We start from the raw sequence: 17,505 nt of genomic DNA, 5'->3' as shown, positions 1-17,505 counted from the left end.
ACCACACTCTGCTCCTCTGTCCCCGAAGCCCCTGATGTGGGTGGAGTTGTCTAGCCATGAGGGTCTGACCCTGGGGGAGCAGCGGCCTGCAAGGCCTCTGCAGGGTGCACCTGAGGAGCCCGCCCCCAGCCCCGCATGTGCGGAGCTTCCCGGGATGGGGAGGGAGTGTTGTCTCTGGGGCTTCCTGGGTTCATGGAGCCTTAAGAAGGAAGGGTGCTGGAGAGAGGCATCCTGCCTTCCTTCCTGGGGCTCCAGAGGGCCCTGCGGGGTGAGAACAGCCTCTGGGGCCTGGGTGGTCCCATGTCCCTCCCACCCTGCTGCTGAGGGCCCAGCGGGCTGAGCTGCAAGGAGGGGGGTAAACTGAGGACACCGCCAGGCCTCCCTCCCGGGTGGGCGAGCAGGCCACATGGCCCCATCCCCGAGCCTGCTCCCACCTGCCCCTGCGCCCTCCGTCACCCCCTTGGTGCGTAAGCACCTTCCATCCCTCAGCACTCCACCCTCTCAATAGCCCTCCTGCAGCCCTCAGTGCTCCCGAGACTCAGCCAGCATGTGTCTGGGGCCCAACGGCGGTCTCCCTCTCTGAGCAGGCTTCCCACCAGAGCTTTCATCTTTCTGATTCGGTCCACGCTGTCTGTCTCTGTGCTCCGATTCTGGGCTTGCATCTATCCCCTGGCTCAGCACAGCCTCTGGGAGCTAAGTGGCTCCTCCAGGCCATATGCAGACTCCTCTAGTGTCTTCCTTGGTCCTCCCCTGCCTGGCATGTGAGTCGAGCCTGCCTGGAGGCCCTGCATGAAAGGCTGTAGCTTTGTCCCCAAGAAGGAGAGCTGTGTCCACACTGACACCTGGGGCCAGGGTGGGCAGCCAGGGCCGTGACGGGGTAGCCTTTGTGTGCTGGCAAACTCCAAGGTTCTGGCAGTGAAGAGACCAGGTGAGGCCTCATGGTGGGTGGAAGTGGATGGGCTTGGTGAGCTGGGGAGGGTCCAGGAGATGCACAGAGTGCCATGTCCAAGAGGGTCTAGGCCCAGGCAGAGACTCCTGTCTGTTTGCCCTGGTCTTGCCCCTCTGCTGCTCCCTGAGATTCCTGGCGCTCCAGGGCCTGGGCAGGCAGAAGGGGCTCTGGTAAAGGTGCCCCGGACGGAGCTCTCCTCTCTTGCAAAACACCTGCTTGCCCCTCCTTCCCGCTGGCTCCTGACTCCCTGACTCTCCCCTGGCGTGGAACCCCTCTGCCTCTCCCACCGCCATCGGTGCTGGTCTGCAGGGACACGGTGCTCTGGGAAGCCGTGTGTGTCACACAGGTGACCAGCAAGGTCCTAGGACCATGATTGGAGGTGCCAAGTGGGGTTTTGCCAGCATTAGGGGACGGAGTCTGGGCTCGTGTCTCTAGCCACCTGCCCTCCATCAGGCTGAAGACTGGATTTGGTGCCAGGATACTGGGGGCAGGCCTGGGGGCAGAGTGTCCCTACCCAGAGAAGGGACAGAGAGGCTGCCCTGTCACAGGATGCAGGCTTGGCAGAGGGCAGGCAGACCCCAGGGAGGGGCCCTGTACCCCCACCTCTAGCTCCCATCCTGGATGGGAGAGGACAGGGGGCTCACGGTGCCCTGAGGGCTCTACTTGGCAGGCGAGGTGGCCCTCTGATGCTCAGGCCGTTCCAGACACACCTGAGACCCTTTTCCTCCTGGAGATCGCATAAGTTCTCAGAGCCTCAGGGACACACCTGTCTCCAGCTGTTCTGTCCTGGAAAATGGAAGAGAGGAAAGGGGGCTGTTCACCTGATGGGGAAACAGGGAGCAAGCTTGCAGGGCCCCCAGTCTGGTCCGAGCACTTGTGTTCCTGTGGGATGTGGCCCTGGGTCCCCAGGCAGTGGCTGAGCCCGAGGCCCTGTGCAGCCACATCTGTTTGGGTCCCTCCCCCTGGAAGGAGGAGCTGGTCTCTAAAGCTTCCCTTGCTGCCTTGGGCTGGTGGCATCAAGCATCTGTTCCTGGCCCCCTAGCTGGGTGGTGAGAGGCAGAGGCCTTCCCGGGGCTGCGGGTCTCCTCACTGGGAACTGACCTCTGAGGCTGTGGTCTTGGCTGCCCCAGCCCTCGTCCAATGCTCCTGTCTGTGGGCTGCCTCAGGGGTCCTGCAGCCAGCCCAGACCCCTCTTCAGCCTAGGCCACACCCTTGTTCTGTCATGGGCAGTGGGCAAGGGCCCCTCTGTCTGAGACATGCCTGTTTTTTCAGAGGGATCCAGGCTTATGGCCTGGCCCCGTTGTACAAGATGTACCTGGACTTCTACTTTTCTGCAGCCAAGGGAACCCTCATCTCAGATGAGGGTGGGGGTCCAGGGGTAGTGTGAATGCTGGCAAAACGCCCATGCATCCAACCTCTCTTGGTCCTGGGCACCTACAGGGGCCACCTCTGGGAGGCCAAGACCAGGCTCCAGGGCCCTCGAGCACCGTGTAGCCCTGTGGCGGGGGGACCCTGAGAGGCCTGGCCCTGACCTACCCCCCTTGTCCCCAGCGCCTGGTTCGTATGAACATGCCCATCTCCAATGAGGACATGACGGTCCACTTCACGTCCACGCTGATGGCCCTCATCCGGACCGCACTGGAGATCAAGCTGGCTCCAGGTGAGCAAGCCAGCCTTGAGGGAGGGCACAAAGCCAGGGCTGTATGACCGCCCCCGAGAGCCCCCCAAGGCAGCTGTGCAGGGGCGGGAGGAGGGGCCTGTCTGGACTGGATGGAGAACGACTGCCCCTGGTGCCTCTGTCAGACGGACCTTGTCCCCCGAACCCATGCTGCACACTAGTGCTGCAGTGATCCCATTGTCACGTGAGGAAGCTGAGCTGGAGTGAAATTGAATGACTCCAGATTTCCCAGAGTTCTGCAGTGTTGGAGCCAGCGTCACAGGAGCCAGTACCCCTTGTGGGGTGAATGGTCTGCCCCTTGCCCGTAGTGAGCCCAGTTCCCCCATCAGGCCCTCTCCGGAGTTACTGATAGAACGACACAGCCTGAGCCAAACCAAGGAGGAAATGAACCTCCCCTCCCCACCGCATGTGATGACAGCTTCCCCTTCGCAGAGAAAATAAATAAGTCACCAGAGAGGCCCTCCCCCCACATGGCCTTCCTCCCTGCATCCGGGCCCTTGAGCTCCGCCCTCTCTTGTGTAACGGATGAGCAGAGGCCAGTCCTCCCGCTTGCACACTCTGCCCTGTTTTCATCATCTACCCAAGGATGTCATGACAGAAATTGTGTATTCTATTTCTTGCCTTGTCAACTTTCTCTCTCTGCTGCATTATTTCTATCAATATGTAAATGTGCTGTTATTTTTCCTATTTTTAAAAGGTTTTTCTCTTCCCCCTCCATCGACTTCTCTCTTTTTCTTCTTTCCTTCTTAGCAACAGGAGACACAGGTCTGCACTGTCTCTGATTTCTCCTTTCCTAGTCTGCAGTCCATCTTTCACAGTGCAAAGTTTTGCTGGAACTGCTCTTGTCAAGCTCCGCAGGGACCTCCCCTTCTCAGCCCTTGCCTTAAGGACCTGTCCACAGCCTTTCCGCAGGTGTCACTCCCTTCTGTGTGAAACCCCTTTGTGCCTCTTTTTCTGGCTTCTCCCAACTTCTGAAGGTCACTGTGTGCCTCAGGCATACATTCTCACCTTTTCCCATGGCTTTCAATGTTGCGAATTCCAATTTTGTATTTTTGGTCCAGGCCTGCTCCTACACCCGAGGCTTATATACCCCACAAATTATTCACCGTCTGTACTTGGAGGCCCAGTGAGCATCCAGAGTTCACGTTCTGACCCTTGAGTTCCAGATACTCCCCAGATTCCTCCCTGTCTCCATCAGTGGAAACTGCTGTTAGAGTTGCTCAGGCCAAAACTTTTGCAGTCATTTTTATGTCCTACTTTTTTTTCTTACCCTACTTCTGATCCATATCTGAACCCTTATAATATCTTCTGACTCCACCTTCAAACTACACTCAGAATATGATCACTTGTCTAACCTTTCCTACTGCCAGCTCCTGGACCAAGTCACTCTTGTTCTTCGTGCCTGGATTGTTGCAGTAACCTTCTAACTGGGCTGCTTCTGCCCTTGCCTCTTTCAGTCTACCTTCAACACAACAGCCAGAATGATCATGTTAAAAATCAAACCAGTAAAATTATTAAACCTCTAGCTAGCCGGGTCACGAAAAATAGATAAAAATAACCAGTATAAGGAACGAAAGAGGGAATATCACTGTAGATCCTGCTGACATTAAATGGATAACAAGGAAATTTTGTAAACAACTTTATGTCGATAACTTCAGTAACTTAAATGAAATGGAAAAATTCCTTGACACAAACTATGAGGCTCATTCAAAAATAGATAACCTGAAAAAAAAAGGAAATAGATAACCTTAGTAATGCTGTATATATTAAATAAATTAAATTCATAGTTAAAAATCTTCCAACAAAGAAAATCATGGGCCCAATTTGTTTCATTGATGAAGTCAACCAAACGTTTAAGGAGGAAATAATTCTATACAAAGTCCTCTAGACAGTAGAAAAAGGGAAAGTATTTCCCAACTTATTTTACGAGGCCAGCATTACTCTGATGAGACATTACAAGCAAAAAAATTACAGACCAACATTCCTCATGAATACAAACAATAAAATTTTCAACACAACTTTAGCAAACTGAACATGGTGATTAAAGTAGGGTTTATCCCAGGAATGCAAAATGCAAGGTGGGTTCAAGTTTAAAAATCAATCAATATAACTTAATATATCAAGGGGGAAAAACTATATGATTATCTCAATAGATGCAGAAAAAGCTTTGACAAAATTCAACATCCATTTGTGATACATAAATTCTATATAAACTAGAAATTAAAGCAAACTTTCTCAATCTGATCAAGGATATCTATGATAAACCTACAGCTAATGACATGCTTAACAAAGGAAGCCTGGCTCCTTTCCCCCTAAGATCAGTAACAAGGCAAGGATGTCTCCTGTCACCATTTTTGTTCAATATCATACTTGAGGTTCTAGCCATTGTAACAAGTCAAGAAAAAGAAATAAGAGGTGTACCAATTGGAAAGAAAGAAATAAAATTGTCTCTATTCATGATTGACATGATTATCTATACAGAGAATCTTAAAGAATCAAATAAAAAGTTAATAAAACCAAAGCATCTACAAGCCTAGGAATACCAAGGATTGCTGGGAACCACCAGAAGCTAGGAAGAGGCAAGAAACGTTCTTCATTAGAGCCTTTCAAGGGATCACAGCATTGTCGATACCTTGATCGTGAGCTTCTGGCCTCCACAACTGAGGCAATATATTTCTGTTGTTTAAAGCTGTAAGAAGAAGTTACTAAAACTAACACCTAAGTATAGCAGGGTCAGTATATGAAAAGCAAATGTATTTCTATAGATGAGCAATTAACAACTGAAATTGAAAAAGTTCCATTAAAATTGCACCAAAAACATCAAATAACTGGCTAACTCTAAAAATATATATGCTAGAGTGTATGCTGCAAATTTCAGAATATTGACCAAAGGAATCTTCTTTAATAAATCAACCAAGCACTATATCACGTTCATGCCTTGGAAGACTCAGTATTGTTAGTTCTCCTCATATTGATCAATAGACTCAGTGTTATGCCAATCAAAATCCCAACAGGCTTTCTGGGTTGAAATTTATAAACTGATTCTAAAATATACACAGAAAAGCACACAAACTTGAGTAACAAAAACAATTTTGCAAAAAGAATAAAGTATTTTAGCCATTTAAAGACTGACAATATTAAGTACTGATGAGAATGCAGGAAACTCAAATTCTCATGTTCCTAGTGTGGGTACAGTGGTACCGCCGCTTTGGAAAACAGTTTCACCGTTCTTTATCGAGTGGCCCAGGCATCCCACTCCTAAGGGAGATGACATGAAAGTATACACGCACACAAAAACCTAGACGCTAAAGTTTGTGGCTTTATTCATGATCGCGTGACGGATAATCAAACTGTGGTGTGTCTGTGCGATGAGACGGTTCTCACTCAGCAACAGAGAAACAGGCTGCCGATGTGCTTGGCGTGGGTGGGGCTCAGATGCATCGTGCTGGGTGAAAAGTCAGACTCGACAGCATGTTGTATGAAGCCACTTGTATGACATTCTGAGAAGTTGAAACAGTTGAGACAGAAAACACATCGTTGATGCCAGGGCCCTGGGAGAGGGCGGAGGGGTGGACCACAAAGGGTACGGAGGGAGCTTGGCAGGGGTGCCGAGCTCCTGCCTGGATTGTGATGGTGGATCCACGGTCATATGCAGTTACCAAAGTTCACAGAGTGGGAGAACTAACAAGGTGAATGTTTATGTACGTAACTCACACTTTAATAAACACGATGTTTAAAAAAAGATGGATCAGAGTGCTTCATTCCTCTGCTTGGACCCTCTGCTGCTTCCTGTCTCAGCGGCCCCCACCTGCACGTCCTCTCCCTCTGCTCCAGCCTCGCCCTCCTGGCTCCCTGGCCCCCTTCAGGGTCCCGTGAGCCCTTTCCTGACCGTTCTGTCCAAACTGCAGCCCTCCTGAAAGTTCCTGTCCCTCCCCTCTTGGTTTTTCCTGTATCCAACATACTGGATTTTTAACTTACTGCTCCTTTATGGTAGATTAAAATCATGTAACTCCACAAGAGCAGTTTCCTTTGATTTTGTTCCATCACCTAGAACAACACCTGGTGTTCGGTGGGCGCTCAGTAACTTTTATGGAATGATTGATGAATGGCTGGAACACTGCGGTGCCCCTTCCCAATCCCATCGCCACCCACGCCTACACGCCCTTGCACCCTCGCCACTGGGTGGCTCAGCTCCCACACCTCTTCAGACAGGTTCTGGCGGGGAGCTCTCTGACCAGCCTCCGAGGCAGTGTTTCTCCCCCCTGCACCTTTCCTCCAGCATGGGGTCTCTCCCAGCCCACCCCAGCTCTGCCTGTTCCCCCAAGGGGGCTGCGGGATGGCTCCTAACATCTCTCCTCCCTTCCCACCCTTATCCTGCCCCAGCTGGCACAAAGCAGCATCAGTGTGACGCAGAGTTGAGGAAGGAGATTTCCTCTGTGTGGGCCAATCTGCCCCAGAAGACCCTGGATTTACTGGTGCCACCCCATAAACGTGAGTAGGGTGAGAAACTCCCCCTGCCCACCCCTCTTCTGTCGCACCCAGAGGCAGAGCAGGGAGTCCTGGGTGAGGGCAATTGTTGGGTCACCTTGGAGAGGAGGGCTTACGTCCTTGGTAGCCCAGAGCACTCGTCCCCAAGGTGGGAGCCAGGGGCTGTGGGAGGAGATGCCTGGGCCGTATTCCGTTGGGCAGAGTCACCCACACTCCTAGTGTGGGGAATTCCCTTCAGAAAATCCAGAGAAAAGGTAGGGGGACGCCTACAGTTGGAGCTGGTAGAAGGATGAGGTGTCTGGGGTTAAACTGAGCTGTGCTGTGTTGGGTGGAGCCCAGCGGGGCCTGGGGAAGAGTCAGTGCAGCTCCAGGTGGTCCCACGGTCCCGCCCACGGGTCCAGGAGTCCTCGTGGTGGGCGCTGGCTCCTCACCGCAGCCCACCCCACATGTCCCCTTCCTCTTGTATTCCCTCCCTTGCCTGCCGTGCTCTCCAGCCGATGAGATGACAGTGGGGAAAGTGTACGCAGCTCTGATGATATTCGACTTCTACAAACAGAACAAAACCACCAGAGACCAGATTCACCAAGCTCCCGGAGGCCTGTCCCAGGTACCCGGTTCCAGGAGTTCCAGGAAGTAACCCCGAGCCTCTGCCACCTTCCACTGTTTGGCAGCAGAGGGGACCCGGCCCCTTCTGGAAGAAAGTGCAGCGGGAAAAAAACGAAGATGAGAGGTTCTTGCGGCCGCCTCTCTGGCCCACAGAGTCAGAAACCCCATATAGCCTGTGCTTCCGTTAGTGGGAGGTGCACACAGGCGGGGCCCAAAGAGGTTCAAACCGACTGCCCAGGGTCATGATGTGTCCCACTCATGCCTCTGGCTGGGATAGTTTGGAGGACTTTCTTCCAGAGGTCATCCTTCAAAGATGACGACTTCACCACACAGCCAAAACCTTTGGTGTCCGTGTGTAGACTCTCATCTATAAAGTTGTCCTGTGTCCAGCACTCAGGACACTCACCCCCAGGGTGCGAAGTGTCTGGTGCCCACGCCCCAGCCCTGAAATCTGCTCCGAATTCTGCTCAACCTGGGACTCTGGCAGCCTCTACCAGTCCATCCAAGTTGATGATGAGATGAAATCTTTCTGCCATTTGTAATCAGATCCAGTCCCCAAATTGTGTAGGAAGGGAAACTGAGGCTCCAAGAAAGGAAATGACTGTCCTGAAGTCACTTACAGGCCAGACTGGGAATGGGCTTCTGATGGGCAAGGGGCAGGCCCAGGGATCCCCATCCTGCCCTGGGGGGTCCGGACAGGTGGCTGAGCACCTCGGGGCCCGGGGTCCATGGGGCGTCCCCGGTCTCAGAGACCCTCCTCCTGGCGCCCCTTCTGCAGATGGGCCCCGTGTCCCTGTTCCACCCTCTGAAGGCCACGCTGGAGCAGACGCAGCCAGCCGTGCTCCGCGGAGCCCGGGTTTTCCTTCGGCAGAAGAGCTCGGCCTCCCTCAGCAATGGCGGGGCAGTGTGAGTACCACCGGGCAGGGTGTGGGGCCTTGGCGGGAGGAGGGCAGGGGTCCCCCCGGGGCTCCCGTGGGCAGTGCCCCAGGGCAGGGAGCCTTCGGGTCTCACCGCCACCCAGCCACACCCACCTCCACCCAGATGCTTCGCGGTGGGTCCAGCTGGTCCAGTCTGCCGGCGGAGCCGGTTCTGTGGTGCATCTGAGGCTAATTCCTGTAACAGTAGACAGGTGCTCTGACGGCACCGGGGCCACCTGCTTCAGACAGTCTGTTATTCCAGCCCACGCCTCCCACTGTGGGAGCCTGTTCCTCTCTCAGGTGAGGGCTCCCCTCTGCTTCCTCGCTGGCCTTCGGTGCCTGCAGACCATTAAGAAGGTATCTGTTTCCACCTCAGCTTCTCACCGCTTTTTGTTAATGGCCTGTTAGTGTTCCCATCTTCCTTTAAGACACTTTCCCTCCCAGATCTCCATTTTGATATGGATGTCTGTTTTGTAGACAAATGGGCAAGGTCCTTCCCTATCACGTAACTCTTGGTAACGACCCAAGAACCAAGTGATCCAGAATAGCCATCCCTGTGGCACTCTGAGGGGTGCCAGGCTGGGCCGCACCGGAGGGCAGGACCCTCTCAGCCACCGTCCCCAGTCAGAGGGGGTGTCCCACATCTGCTAACATCCCGTTGGCCAAAGCCACTCATTGGTTGAGCCCAAAGCAGGAACGTGCACTCTGTCTCACCGGCAGGGGCTGAGGGTGGGCCGCACACCCACTTGCCGTCCTGGAGAACCACGAGGCCAGGCAGCAAGCATGGCTAGGGCTCCCGGTTTCTTCCTCTCCTGTGCATGTTTGGGACACCCTTTTTGAAGCCTGATTTGGGGTCATGGACTGTGGATCAGGTAGCTTTTGCTGAGTAACAAACTGCCATACTTAGGGAGCCGGCCCTAAGTTCTTTGGCAGTGCTTTGGGCCTGGGCCCGGGCCAGCTCCTGTGGGGCCGGTGGGCCCAGGACAGCATATTCTCACCTCCTGTGTCTGGGCTCATCGGTGTGGGGAGGCCGGAGAACAGCCCGAGGGGAAGGGTTAGGGTGCAGGTGTTCAGGCCTCTCCTTGTGGCCCATTAGCCAAAGCAAGTCACCTCCCTAGCCCGAGCTCACGGGACAGGGGTTGACACTGCGGCGGCACAAGTCCAGAGGTGGAGAGGCCACAGGACACTGGGAGAACCTAAGCACAGCTGGTAACGCTCGTGTGTGAAAACCGCACTCTTGAGGGCGTGCAGGCCCTGAGGGTGGCCTCCCGGCCCCCGGGAGCCCCCGTGCTCCCACACTCTCCTTTCTCCATGCTGATTATGATCCCTTTTGTGCATTTAAAGTTAAACAGTGGATTCTGAGTGTCCATGTGTGTGTCAGAGGGGATGGGGCGGGGAGGTGTCTTTGTGGACTGATCTGAGCCGGGCTTTCGGTTCAGGAAAATGAACATCGCTTATTTCCAGGGTTATAATTTCTACACAAATCAGTTACCACCCCTTTCTGTTGCATGTGAGAGAGGGCCCAATCTACCGGGGCCAGGCAGTGGGGGCATTTACTGAGCCTTCTGATGGCTGGTGTAAGTGCCCACACGGCCTCAACATGGTGTGACCTCAGAGGTGACCAGGCCTTGGGGCCAGCGTCCGTCCTCCTGGCCGTGCTTCCTCTCAGGGTCAGCCTTTCCTGAGGCTAGAGCAGCTCCAGACAGCACAGTGCAGGGGAGATGCTTGCAACTTGAGAAGATGAAGGATGTTCTCAGAAACCCCAGTGATGGTGGGTCTGGTCATCTGCGTGGCCAGCGCAGGCCGTCAGGCTTCACCTCTGAGCTCAGAGCGTGACTGTTGCCGCTCAGCCTGGGTGACGGAGAATGTATGTGACGCCTCATTGCACACGAGAATGAGCAGAAACCCAGACAAATGCTGGGCTGTTTTGGTGCCACTTGGGAGACACGATAAGAAAGACAGACACTGACAAGGAGAGGGCAGGTGGTTAGGTTGCCTGTGGTGGGGAAGGAAGGCCTCCAAAAGTGGTCTCACCAAAGGTGACACTTGTGCCTAGACCTCAGGGCAGGAAGGCCTCCGTGGCTGGGGTCAGGGGAGTCGTGAGTAGCCGTGGACCATCAGGGCTGACGGAGCAGCTGCGCAGGCTGGATGCCTCACCCGTGAGCATGTGTGTGGCCTTGTCCCACCACACATGTGAGCCCCTGTCTAGGCCAGATGTCCCCAGACTAGGGTCCCCTCTCTGCCCATCAACTCTGAGCGGGCACGACCATTGCTGTACCTCCACTGGAGAGTGGCCACACTCAAGGGGCCTCCTTCCTTTGGGCTCCTTCTAGCCCAGAACTGGGTCGGGGTGGAGGTTTCTGGTGGGTGGGAGCCACGTTCTGTGGCCCATGGACCTCCAGGCCCACAGGACAATCCTCTCTCCTCCACAGACATACCCAAGAGGGTGGCATCAAGGAGTCGGTCTCCTGGGGCACTCAGAGGACCCAGGAGGTGCCCTGCGAGGTGGCGACGCCCCTGGAGCGTGGCCACTCCACGGAGATCCCAGTGGTGCAGACAGGAAAACCGGTGAGGGCTCCCAGGGCTGGGGGTCCGCGTTGGGGGTGGGGTGAGAGTGGGAGGGTGAGGGCGAGAGCAGGATGGGGGGAGGCTGGCATGGGGAAGAAGGTGAGAGTGGGATGGGGGTGGGTGTGACTGGGGACCTGCTGTCCCCCCAGGCTGTGGCTGTCCAGATGCAGAGCATGGCCCTGAGAGGCCCTGACAGGGAGCCCCAACCCGGGCTGGAGAGCCAGGGCCGAGCGGCCTCCATGCCCCGCCTGGCAGCGGAGACTCAGGTGGGTGGTCTGGGAGGGTTGCGGTCATGGGAGGGGGGTGGGGGTGAGGAGACTTGGCATGGAGGAGCTTGTGTCCCACACGCGGGCTTTGCTGGGGTGGAGCCTCCCCAAATGCACTGTAGCCTGGGACACCACCGGCCCTGTTTGGAGCCCTCAGAACACGATGCTGGCCTCGAGAGGTGTGGCCAGGCCAGCAAGAGTCCCCACTGCCCCGTGTCACTGACCCAGCCCTTCCCTGTCTCTGGGACACGCCTCTCCCGCTCCAGCTCTTCACTCCCCCAGAAATCACACACAGGGCCTCCTCAAGCCACCCTTTTCCCTCATGTCCTCTCGGAGGCCCTGGGGGTGACCCTGCTCTCTCTCTGGACACTGGAGGTTCTTTCTCTGGGACTCGCTTGACCACCTGGCAGGAAGCCCCTGGCCTGGGGGCTGCAGCACTGTTTCCCGGGCTGAGCCCTTGGGTTGAGCATTCCTCTTCCAACCCCTCACTCCCCCGTCTCTGCCCACTGCGCCTGGTGCCCTCCTGGCCTGGCCACCTCCCTTCGGTGCCATGCTGGTGCCTCTTCTCCCTCCTTGATGCTTGAGCCCGAGCAGTGGCTCTGGGTGAGCCCATTTCCGTGGGTTGTGCTTTCAGCCCTGGGGGAGCAGCCTCACGGTGCTGGATGGACGGAATGGCACAGTGGTCTCGGATGGCACAGTGGTCTCACCGTGGCCGCCGAGGCAGCTCTGGGCCCCACCGGGGATCCTTCCAGCCAGGCCAATGGCCTCCCTCTTCCTGGCACCCTCCCTGTCCTGTAGGGACGCTGAGGCCAAGAGGCCTCCTGGGCCCCGCCCGGCCTGGGAGAAACAGGCACACAAACAGCATTTTGTGCAGAGTGCTTCTGAAGAAGCGGTGGGTCTCGGGTGGGCAAGAGCAGTCCAGGGAGAGGAAGGGGCTTGGTGGTCCCTGAGCCCCAGCCCCTCAGTGGGCCTCCCCAGGGACCCTGCCAGACCACAGGCCAGGTCCTCCGTGGCGCCATGCTCCCCCCTCCCCCCCCCAGCCCCCTGCGGCACAGCCTCCCTTGTCTGGGGATATGCCCCAACTTCAGGGATAGGGTCCCAGGCCCATTCCTCCCGATGGGACGTGTCCTGTGGTCCGCCCAGCCCCCGTGTCATGGCGGCTTCCCCCCGCCCTGGGCCTCCCTGGACCCCACTCTCAGGCCGTGCGCCCACCCGTGTCCCCGCCCGCAGCCGGCCCCAGACGCCAGCCCCATGAAGCGCTCCGTCTCCACTCTGGCGCCCCAGCGCCCCCCCGTGGCTCGTCTCTGCAACGCCGCCCTGGACCGCGCTCCAGCCAGCCAGGCCGCCCCCCACCATCACCACCGCTGCCATCGCCGCAGGGACAGGAAGCCGAGGTCCCTGGAGAAGGGGCCCAGCCTGTCCGCAGACACAGGTGGCGGAGTGTGCGAGGGGTCTCTCGAGGGGCGGGGGCTCGAGTTGGGGGTTCAGGAGCACCTCACAACCGCACAGCCAGCCCTGAGCCTGAGACCAGGCAGGAGCAGCCCCCAGCTCTGCCCTGGACCCTCTGCTGGCCCTGGGGGGTCAGGCCGGGGTGGGGTCTGTCTCGCCGCCGGCTTGGCTGTGCTGACTTCTCCTCTCCCCCCGCCAGCACCCAACAGCGCCGCGGGGCCAGGGCCGCCCCCGGGGGACGGGCCAGCAGGCTGCCGGCGGGAGCGCAGGCAGGAGCGGGGCCGGTCCCAGGAGCGAAGGCAGCCCTCCTCCTCCTCCTCCGAGAAGCAGCGCTTCTACTCCTGCGACCGCTTTGGGGGCCGTGAGCCGCCACAGCCCCAGCCCCCCCTCAGCAGTCACCCCGCGTCGCCAACCGCTGGGCAGGAGCCAGGACCCCCGAGACAGGTACGAGGGCCTGAGGACCCCGCCTCGCCCGCGCTCCCTGGGGTCCGGGAGGGAGCCCCTTCCTTTCCTGGTTCCTAGGACCCAGCCTGCGCTCCTTGCTTCTCGGGCCCGTCCGTCCCGCCGGGCGGAGCCCTGGCCCTCCCGCTGTCCGGTCCCTTCTTTGCTTTCCTTCTGACAGAGGTGGGCTGGGCTGTGGTCTCCTGGTCCCTGACCCTGTGCCTATCCCTTGCTGTCACCACCATCCCCAGACTGCCATCCCACCCTCCTGGGGCCGCCCCGGGTCCATCGCAGCTGCCCGCCCCCGCCCCCCGCCGTGGCTCTCCCCTGTGCCGTGCCCTGTTCGCCGTGTCCTTTGACTGGGATTTGCTGTGTTCCCGTTTCCTGCAGGGCAGTGCTTCAGCGAACGGGAGCCCCCTGCTGCCAACATCTGGTGCTAGCACCCCTGGCCGCGGCGGGCGGAGGCAGCTGCCCCAGACCCCGCTGACCCCCCGTCCCAGCATCACCTATAAGACGGCCAACTCCTCGCCCGTCCACTTTGCTGGGGCTCAGACCAGCCTCCCTGCCTTCTCCCCCGGCCGGCTTAGCCGTGGCCTTTCAGAACACAACGCCCTGCTCCAGAGAGACCCCCTCAGCCAGCCCCTGGCCCCTAGCTCTCGGATCGGCTCCGACCCGTACCTGGGGCAGCGTCTGGACAGCGAGGCTGCTGCCCGCACGCAGCCTGAGGACACGCTCACCTTCGAGGAGGCCGTGGCCACCAACTCGGGCCGCTCGTCTCGGACTTCCTACGTGTCCTCCCTGACCTCCCAGTCGCACCCCCTCCGCCGGGTGCCCAACGGCTACCACTGCACTCTGGGGCTCAGCTCCGGCGGGGGCGGCCGCGGGAGGCACAGCTACCACCACCCCGACCAAGACCACTGGTGCTAGCCGCACCGCGACCGGCGGGCGCGTCCCAGGTGATGAGTTTTATCATCCGCGCTGGGCTCCGGGGCGCTCGGGCGCTGAGGCGGGGGCAGCAGCCCTGGGAGGAGAGCCTCGCCCCTGTGTCTCCTCCCTCGCGCTGGGCGGAGCGGTCTGTAGAGGGCTGTGGCTCCCTCTCTACCCCTCCCGCGCTGCCTCCCTGGGTCTCAGAGCTCAGAGCCTACCCAGGACGCGGCTGTGTGTGCTGAGCCGCACTGGGTGAAGGGCCCAGCATCCGAGGTGTGTGCTGGGGACGTTTTGCAGGAGGGCTGGATCTTGTGCGGATCATCCTTCATCCAAACGTGCGGTGCAGAGGAGCGGGCGAGACCTCAGGCCAGAGTCGGTGGTAAACCGAGCAGGTCTCGTCAGCCCCCGCGCACCGGCAGTCCGGTGGCGCCCTTCGCACCTAGAATGGCAAATAGGCGCTAGAAACACGCAGATGCTCTGTCCTCCCAGACACGGTCAGCCCTGACGGGGACCAAATCTGGACCACGTTCTTGCTGTTGGTTTTGATTTTTAGTCACGACACCCTTCACTCGTTTATTGACTCTATATACTTGATCAGAAAATAAAAATAAAAAACCAGAATAACGGGGAAGGGAATGTTAACATGACTGTGAAACATCAAATCTATAGGAGGATCTCAGCCTCTCAAGAAGTGTGTTCTCGGCTTGCTCGAGGACATGCTCTGTGTCCAGTCCAGGCGGCCAACCAGACCACCCCGGCTCCCGCGGCTCTCGACCAAGTGCCTGACCTCCTAGCCCCTCGCGCAGGCTCCCGGGGCCGGGACGGGAGGCCTGTGTGAACTGCGAGTGGGCGTTGTGGAAACTACTCCAAACAGCAACTGAGTAGAAAGCGGATGTAATGGAGAACGTGCAGCAAACATCCAGTAGGTCCGTCGTAGTTGGAATGAAGCGGCCGTTTGCCCTTTTTCCTCGAAGCAGTAGAGGCTGCAGGGCACGTGTAGCACGGCCCGCGTGGGCCGCTCAGTCTTTCTACACGCGATTCTCAGGGACGGGGTGCCTGACAGGCAGGGCGCAATCTCTGTAGTTGTGCAAATTTCTTTTCACAGAAGGCTCATCGGGGAGAGGCTGGTGGGAAGCGGGGGAGATTGGGGATGAGGTGGGGACAGGCAGAGCGCCCGCGTCTGAGCAGATGAGGGCAGCTGGGAACCAAACGGAAATGAGGCCGGAGCTCGGAGGAAGGAGCAGCTCAGCTGCAGCTGCTGAGCTGGGCATCTGAGCCCACACTCTTTCTGGCACAAGAGGTGGGAAAGCAGGCAGCCAAACGAAGTCCCGCTTCAGGGCCACATTCAAAGGAGAAAGACCACTGTTAGGACGTGGTGCATAAAACACTGGGAGACCCTTTGTTTTGTGAACAAAAGGAGCATTTAGATGAGTAGATTCTGGTGTGTCCTCCATACTTTGAAATGTGAGATGATCTCTTTGCTGGATCATTTGAGTGTTCCCATTGGCTTTTACCCCATGATTCTCCTAAAGAAACTTGGAGTGTGATGTGTGTGTGTGCGTGTCTGTGTGTCCCCGTGAGTGGATGCCGTTAACCCATAGGGCTATGCAACAAAAGATACACGTTTAATATTAGAAATAAAACACACAAGACCGCCACCTGTTCTACGGTTTGAGCATGATTGTGACCAAACCATTTTATAGAGTTTCCTTACTTGAAGGCACAACACTCTGAAACTTTAAAATAACAGAGTATTTTACTCGAATAGGATATAATTAAAATCGGAATCTCGGACTGTGCATGTCCTCACTGGCTCCTGTTGCAAAGCAGAAGGATGAGTATTTTGGGACTGATGTTTTGTCTCTGGTCCCCCAGCCCATATTATTTTGAGTGTATTCTTCTGTGCAGAACCACAGCTGCTTCCCCAGGCCATGTTGGGCAGAGAATCCACTTTTCCAGACCCACACAGCCATGCTGGCTTGTCTGGATTCTTCTAGACACTGGAATTGGTGAAAATTACAGAGAGGGGGGGATACACTGTCTTGTTTTCTTGACTCTGCGTTTTGTTTCTGTACTGTCTCTTCTCAGCTGTCACGTTTCCCCCAAAATCTCATAGTGAGTTGCCAAATTTGAAGTGCATCAACCAGTTGTCTGCATCTGGAACCAGTCAAGCAGTGGCTGTAGTTTGAATAAGTTATGTGTGCATGTAAAATATATACATATATACATATATTCAAGTATGTGCATGACATGTATATCTTCATACTTTTTGATAAAATGTATTCATTTGTTAATTTTTAATTATATTTGATATAAATCAAGGGTTTGTTGCAAAACTTTATATTTAAGAACAGTGTTTAAAAAAAACAAAAACAAAAAGAGAAGTCCCAACCATGCAACACAACTGGGACTTGCTTTAAAAAAAATTCTGTGATTGACTAGTTTGCTGCCTGAGTAATATTTATCAGCCAAACTTTGGATTCTGCTATTGTTTCTACAATGACATTTTGTATGAAGCAAAGTCCTTGGATTAAAATAAAACTTAGCAAAAAATCAAAAACAAAACCCCACCATGCTGCTGGGTGATATATGCAAGGGGTGCGGAGCCAGGTGGATGAGCCATCTCCGTGGGTACGGGGCTCGGGGGCGGAGTGCACAGGGCTCAGAAGAAGGTGAGAACCTCTTCAACTTGCTCTGGGCCTGATAGGATGCAAGGGTGGATTACGCCCAGCTTCACGGTGAGGATCAGGGTAGGCTTGTGGCTGGAGGAGCCAGGATGACTCACGGGGGATGTGGTTGTGTTTTAGGGTTAGGAATACAGTTTGGGAGTTGAGCAGGCATTGGCTGAGGTTTGGGGTGGCTGTGTTGGGTGGGTTAGTGGTTAGAGGTTAGAGTTAGGTTTGGGGTTGAGGTTGGGGTGTAAGTTAGAGTTGGGGTTAGGAATTAGAGGTTAGGGTTAGGTTATAGGCAAAGGGTTTGTCTATATAACCACTAACAGTGTAGGGTTATGTGGGTATAAGAATTAAGGTTTTGTTCAGTCTACTGTACATTAGAGCTCATTTAGAAAAGGCATAATTGAACAGGCAGGCTTAGGTTTCAGACAAAAATGAAAACTGTGGTTCTGATTACACTGGGAAAAGGGATTGGAGTAGGGTTCAAGTTTTTCGTCTGTTCTGATCTGGGCCTATATTCGGATTAGGGTTAAGGGTGGTGTAG

The 17,505-nt window shown here is 56.1% G+C and overlaps 1 protein-coding gene across 1 annotated transcript in view; it reads left to right on the top strand.

The window, feature by feature from the left end:
• Positions 1-15,175, top strand: part of CACNA1B (calcium voltage-gated channel subunit alpha1 B) — a 197,155-nt gene extending 181,980 nt beyond the window's left edge. Inside the window, exons 38-46 of the mRNA XM_081237354.1 lie at positions 2,501-2,609; positions 7,011-7,118; positions 7,610-7,722; positions 8,500-8,627; positions 11,071-11,206; positions 11,356-11,472; positions 12,703-12,904; positions 13,121-13,365; positions 13,753-15,175. Of these exons, the coding sequence (XP_081093480.1) occupies positions 2,501-2,609; positions 7,011-7,118; positions 7,610-7,722; positions 8,500-8,627; positions 11,071-11,206; positions 11,356-11,472; positions 12,703-12,904; positions 13,121-13,365; positions 13,753-14,289 (1,695 nt within the window). The 3' untranslated portion in view covers positions 14,290-15,175. The remainder of the gene's footprint in view (positions 1-2,500; positions 2,610-7,010; positions 7,119-7,609; positions 7,723-8,499; positions 8,628-11,070; positions 11,207-11,355; positions 11,473-12,702; positions 12,905-13,120; positions 13,366-13,752) is intronic.
• The last annotated feature ends 2,330 nt before the right edge of the window (positions 15,176-17,505 follow it).

This window comes from Mesoplodon bidens (assembly GCF_964165515.1).
Source record: "Mesoplodon bidens genome assembly, chromosome: 6".
Taxonomy (NCBI): domain Eukaryota; kingdom Metazoa; phylum Chordata; class Mammalia; order Artiodactyla; family Ziphiidae; genus Mesoplodon; species Mesoplodon bidens.
This window is presented reverse-complemented; position numbering and strand designations above follow the sequence as displayed.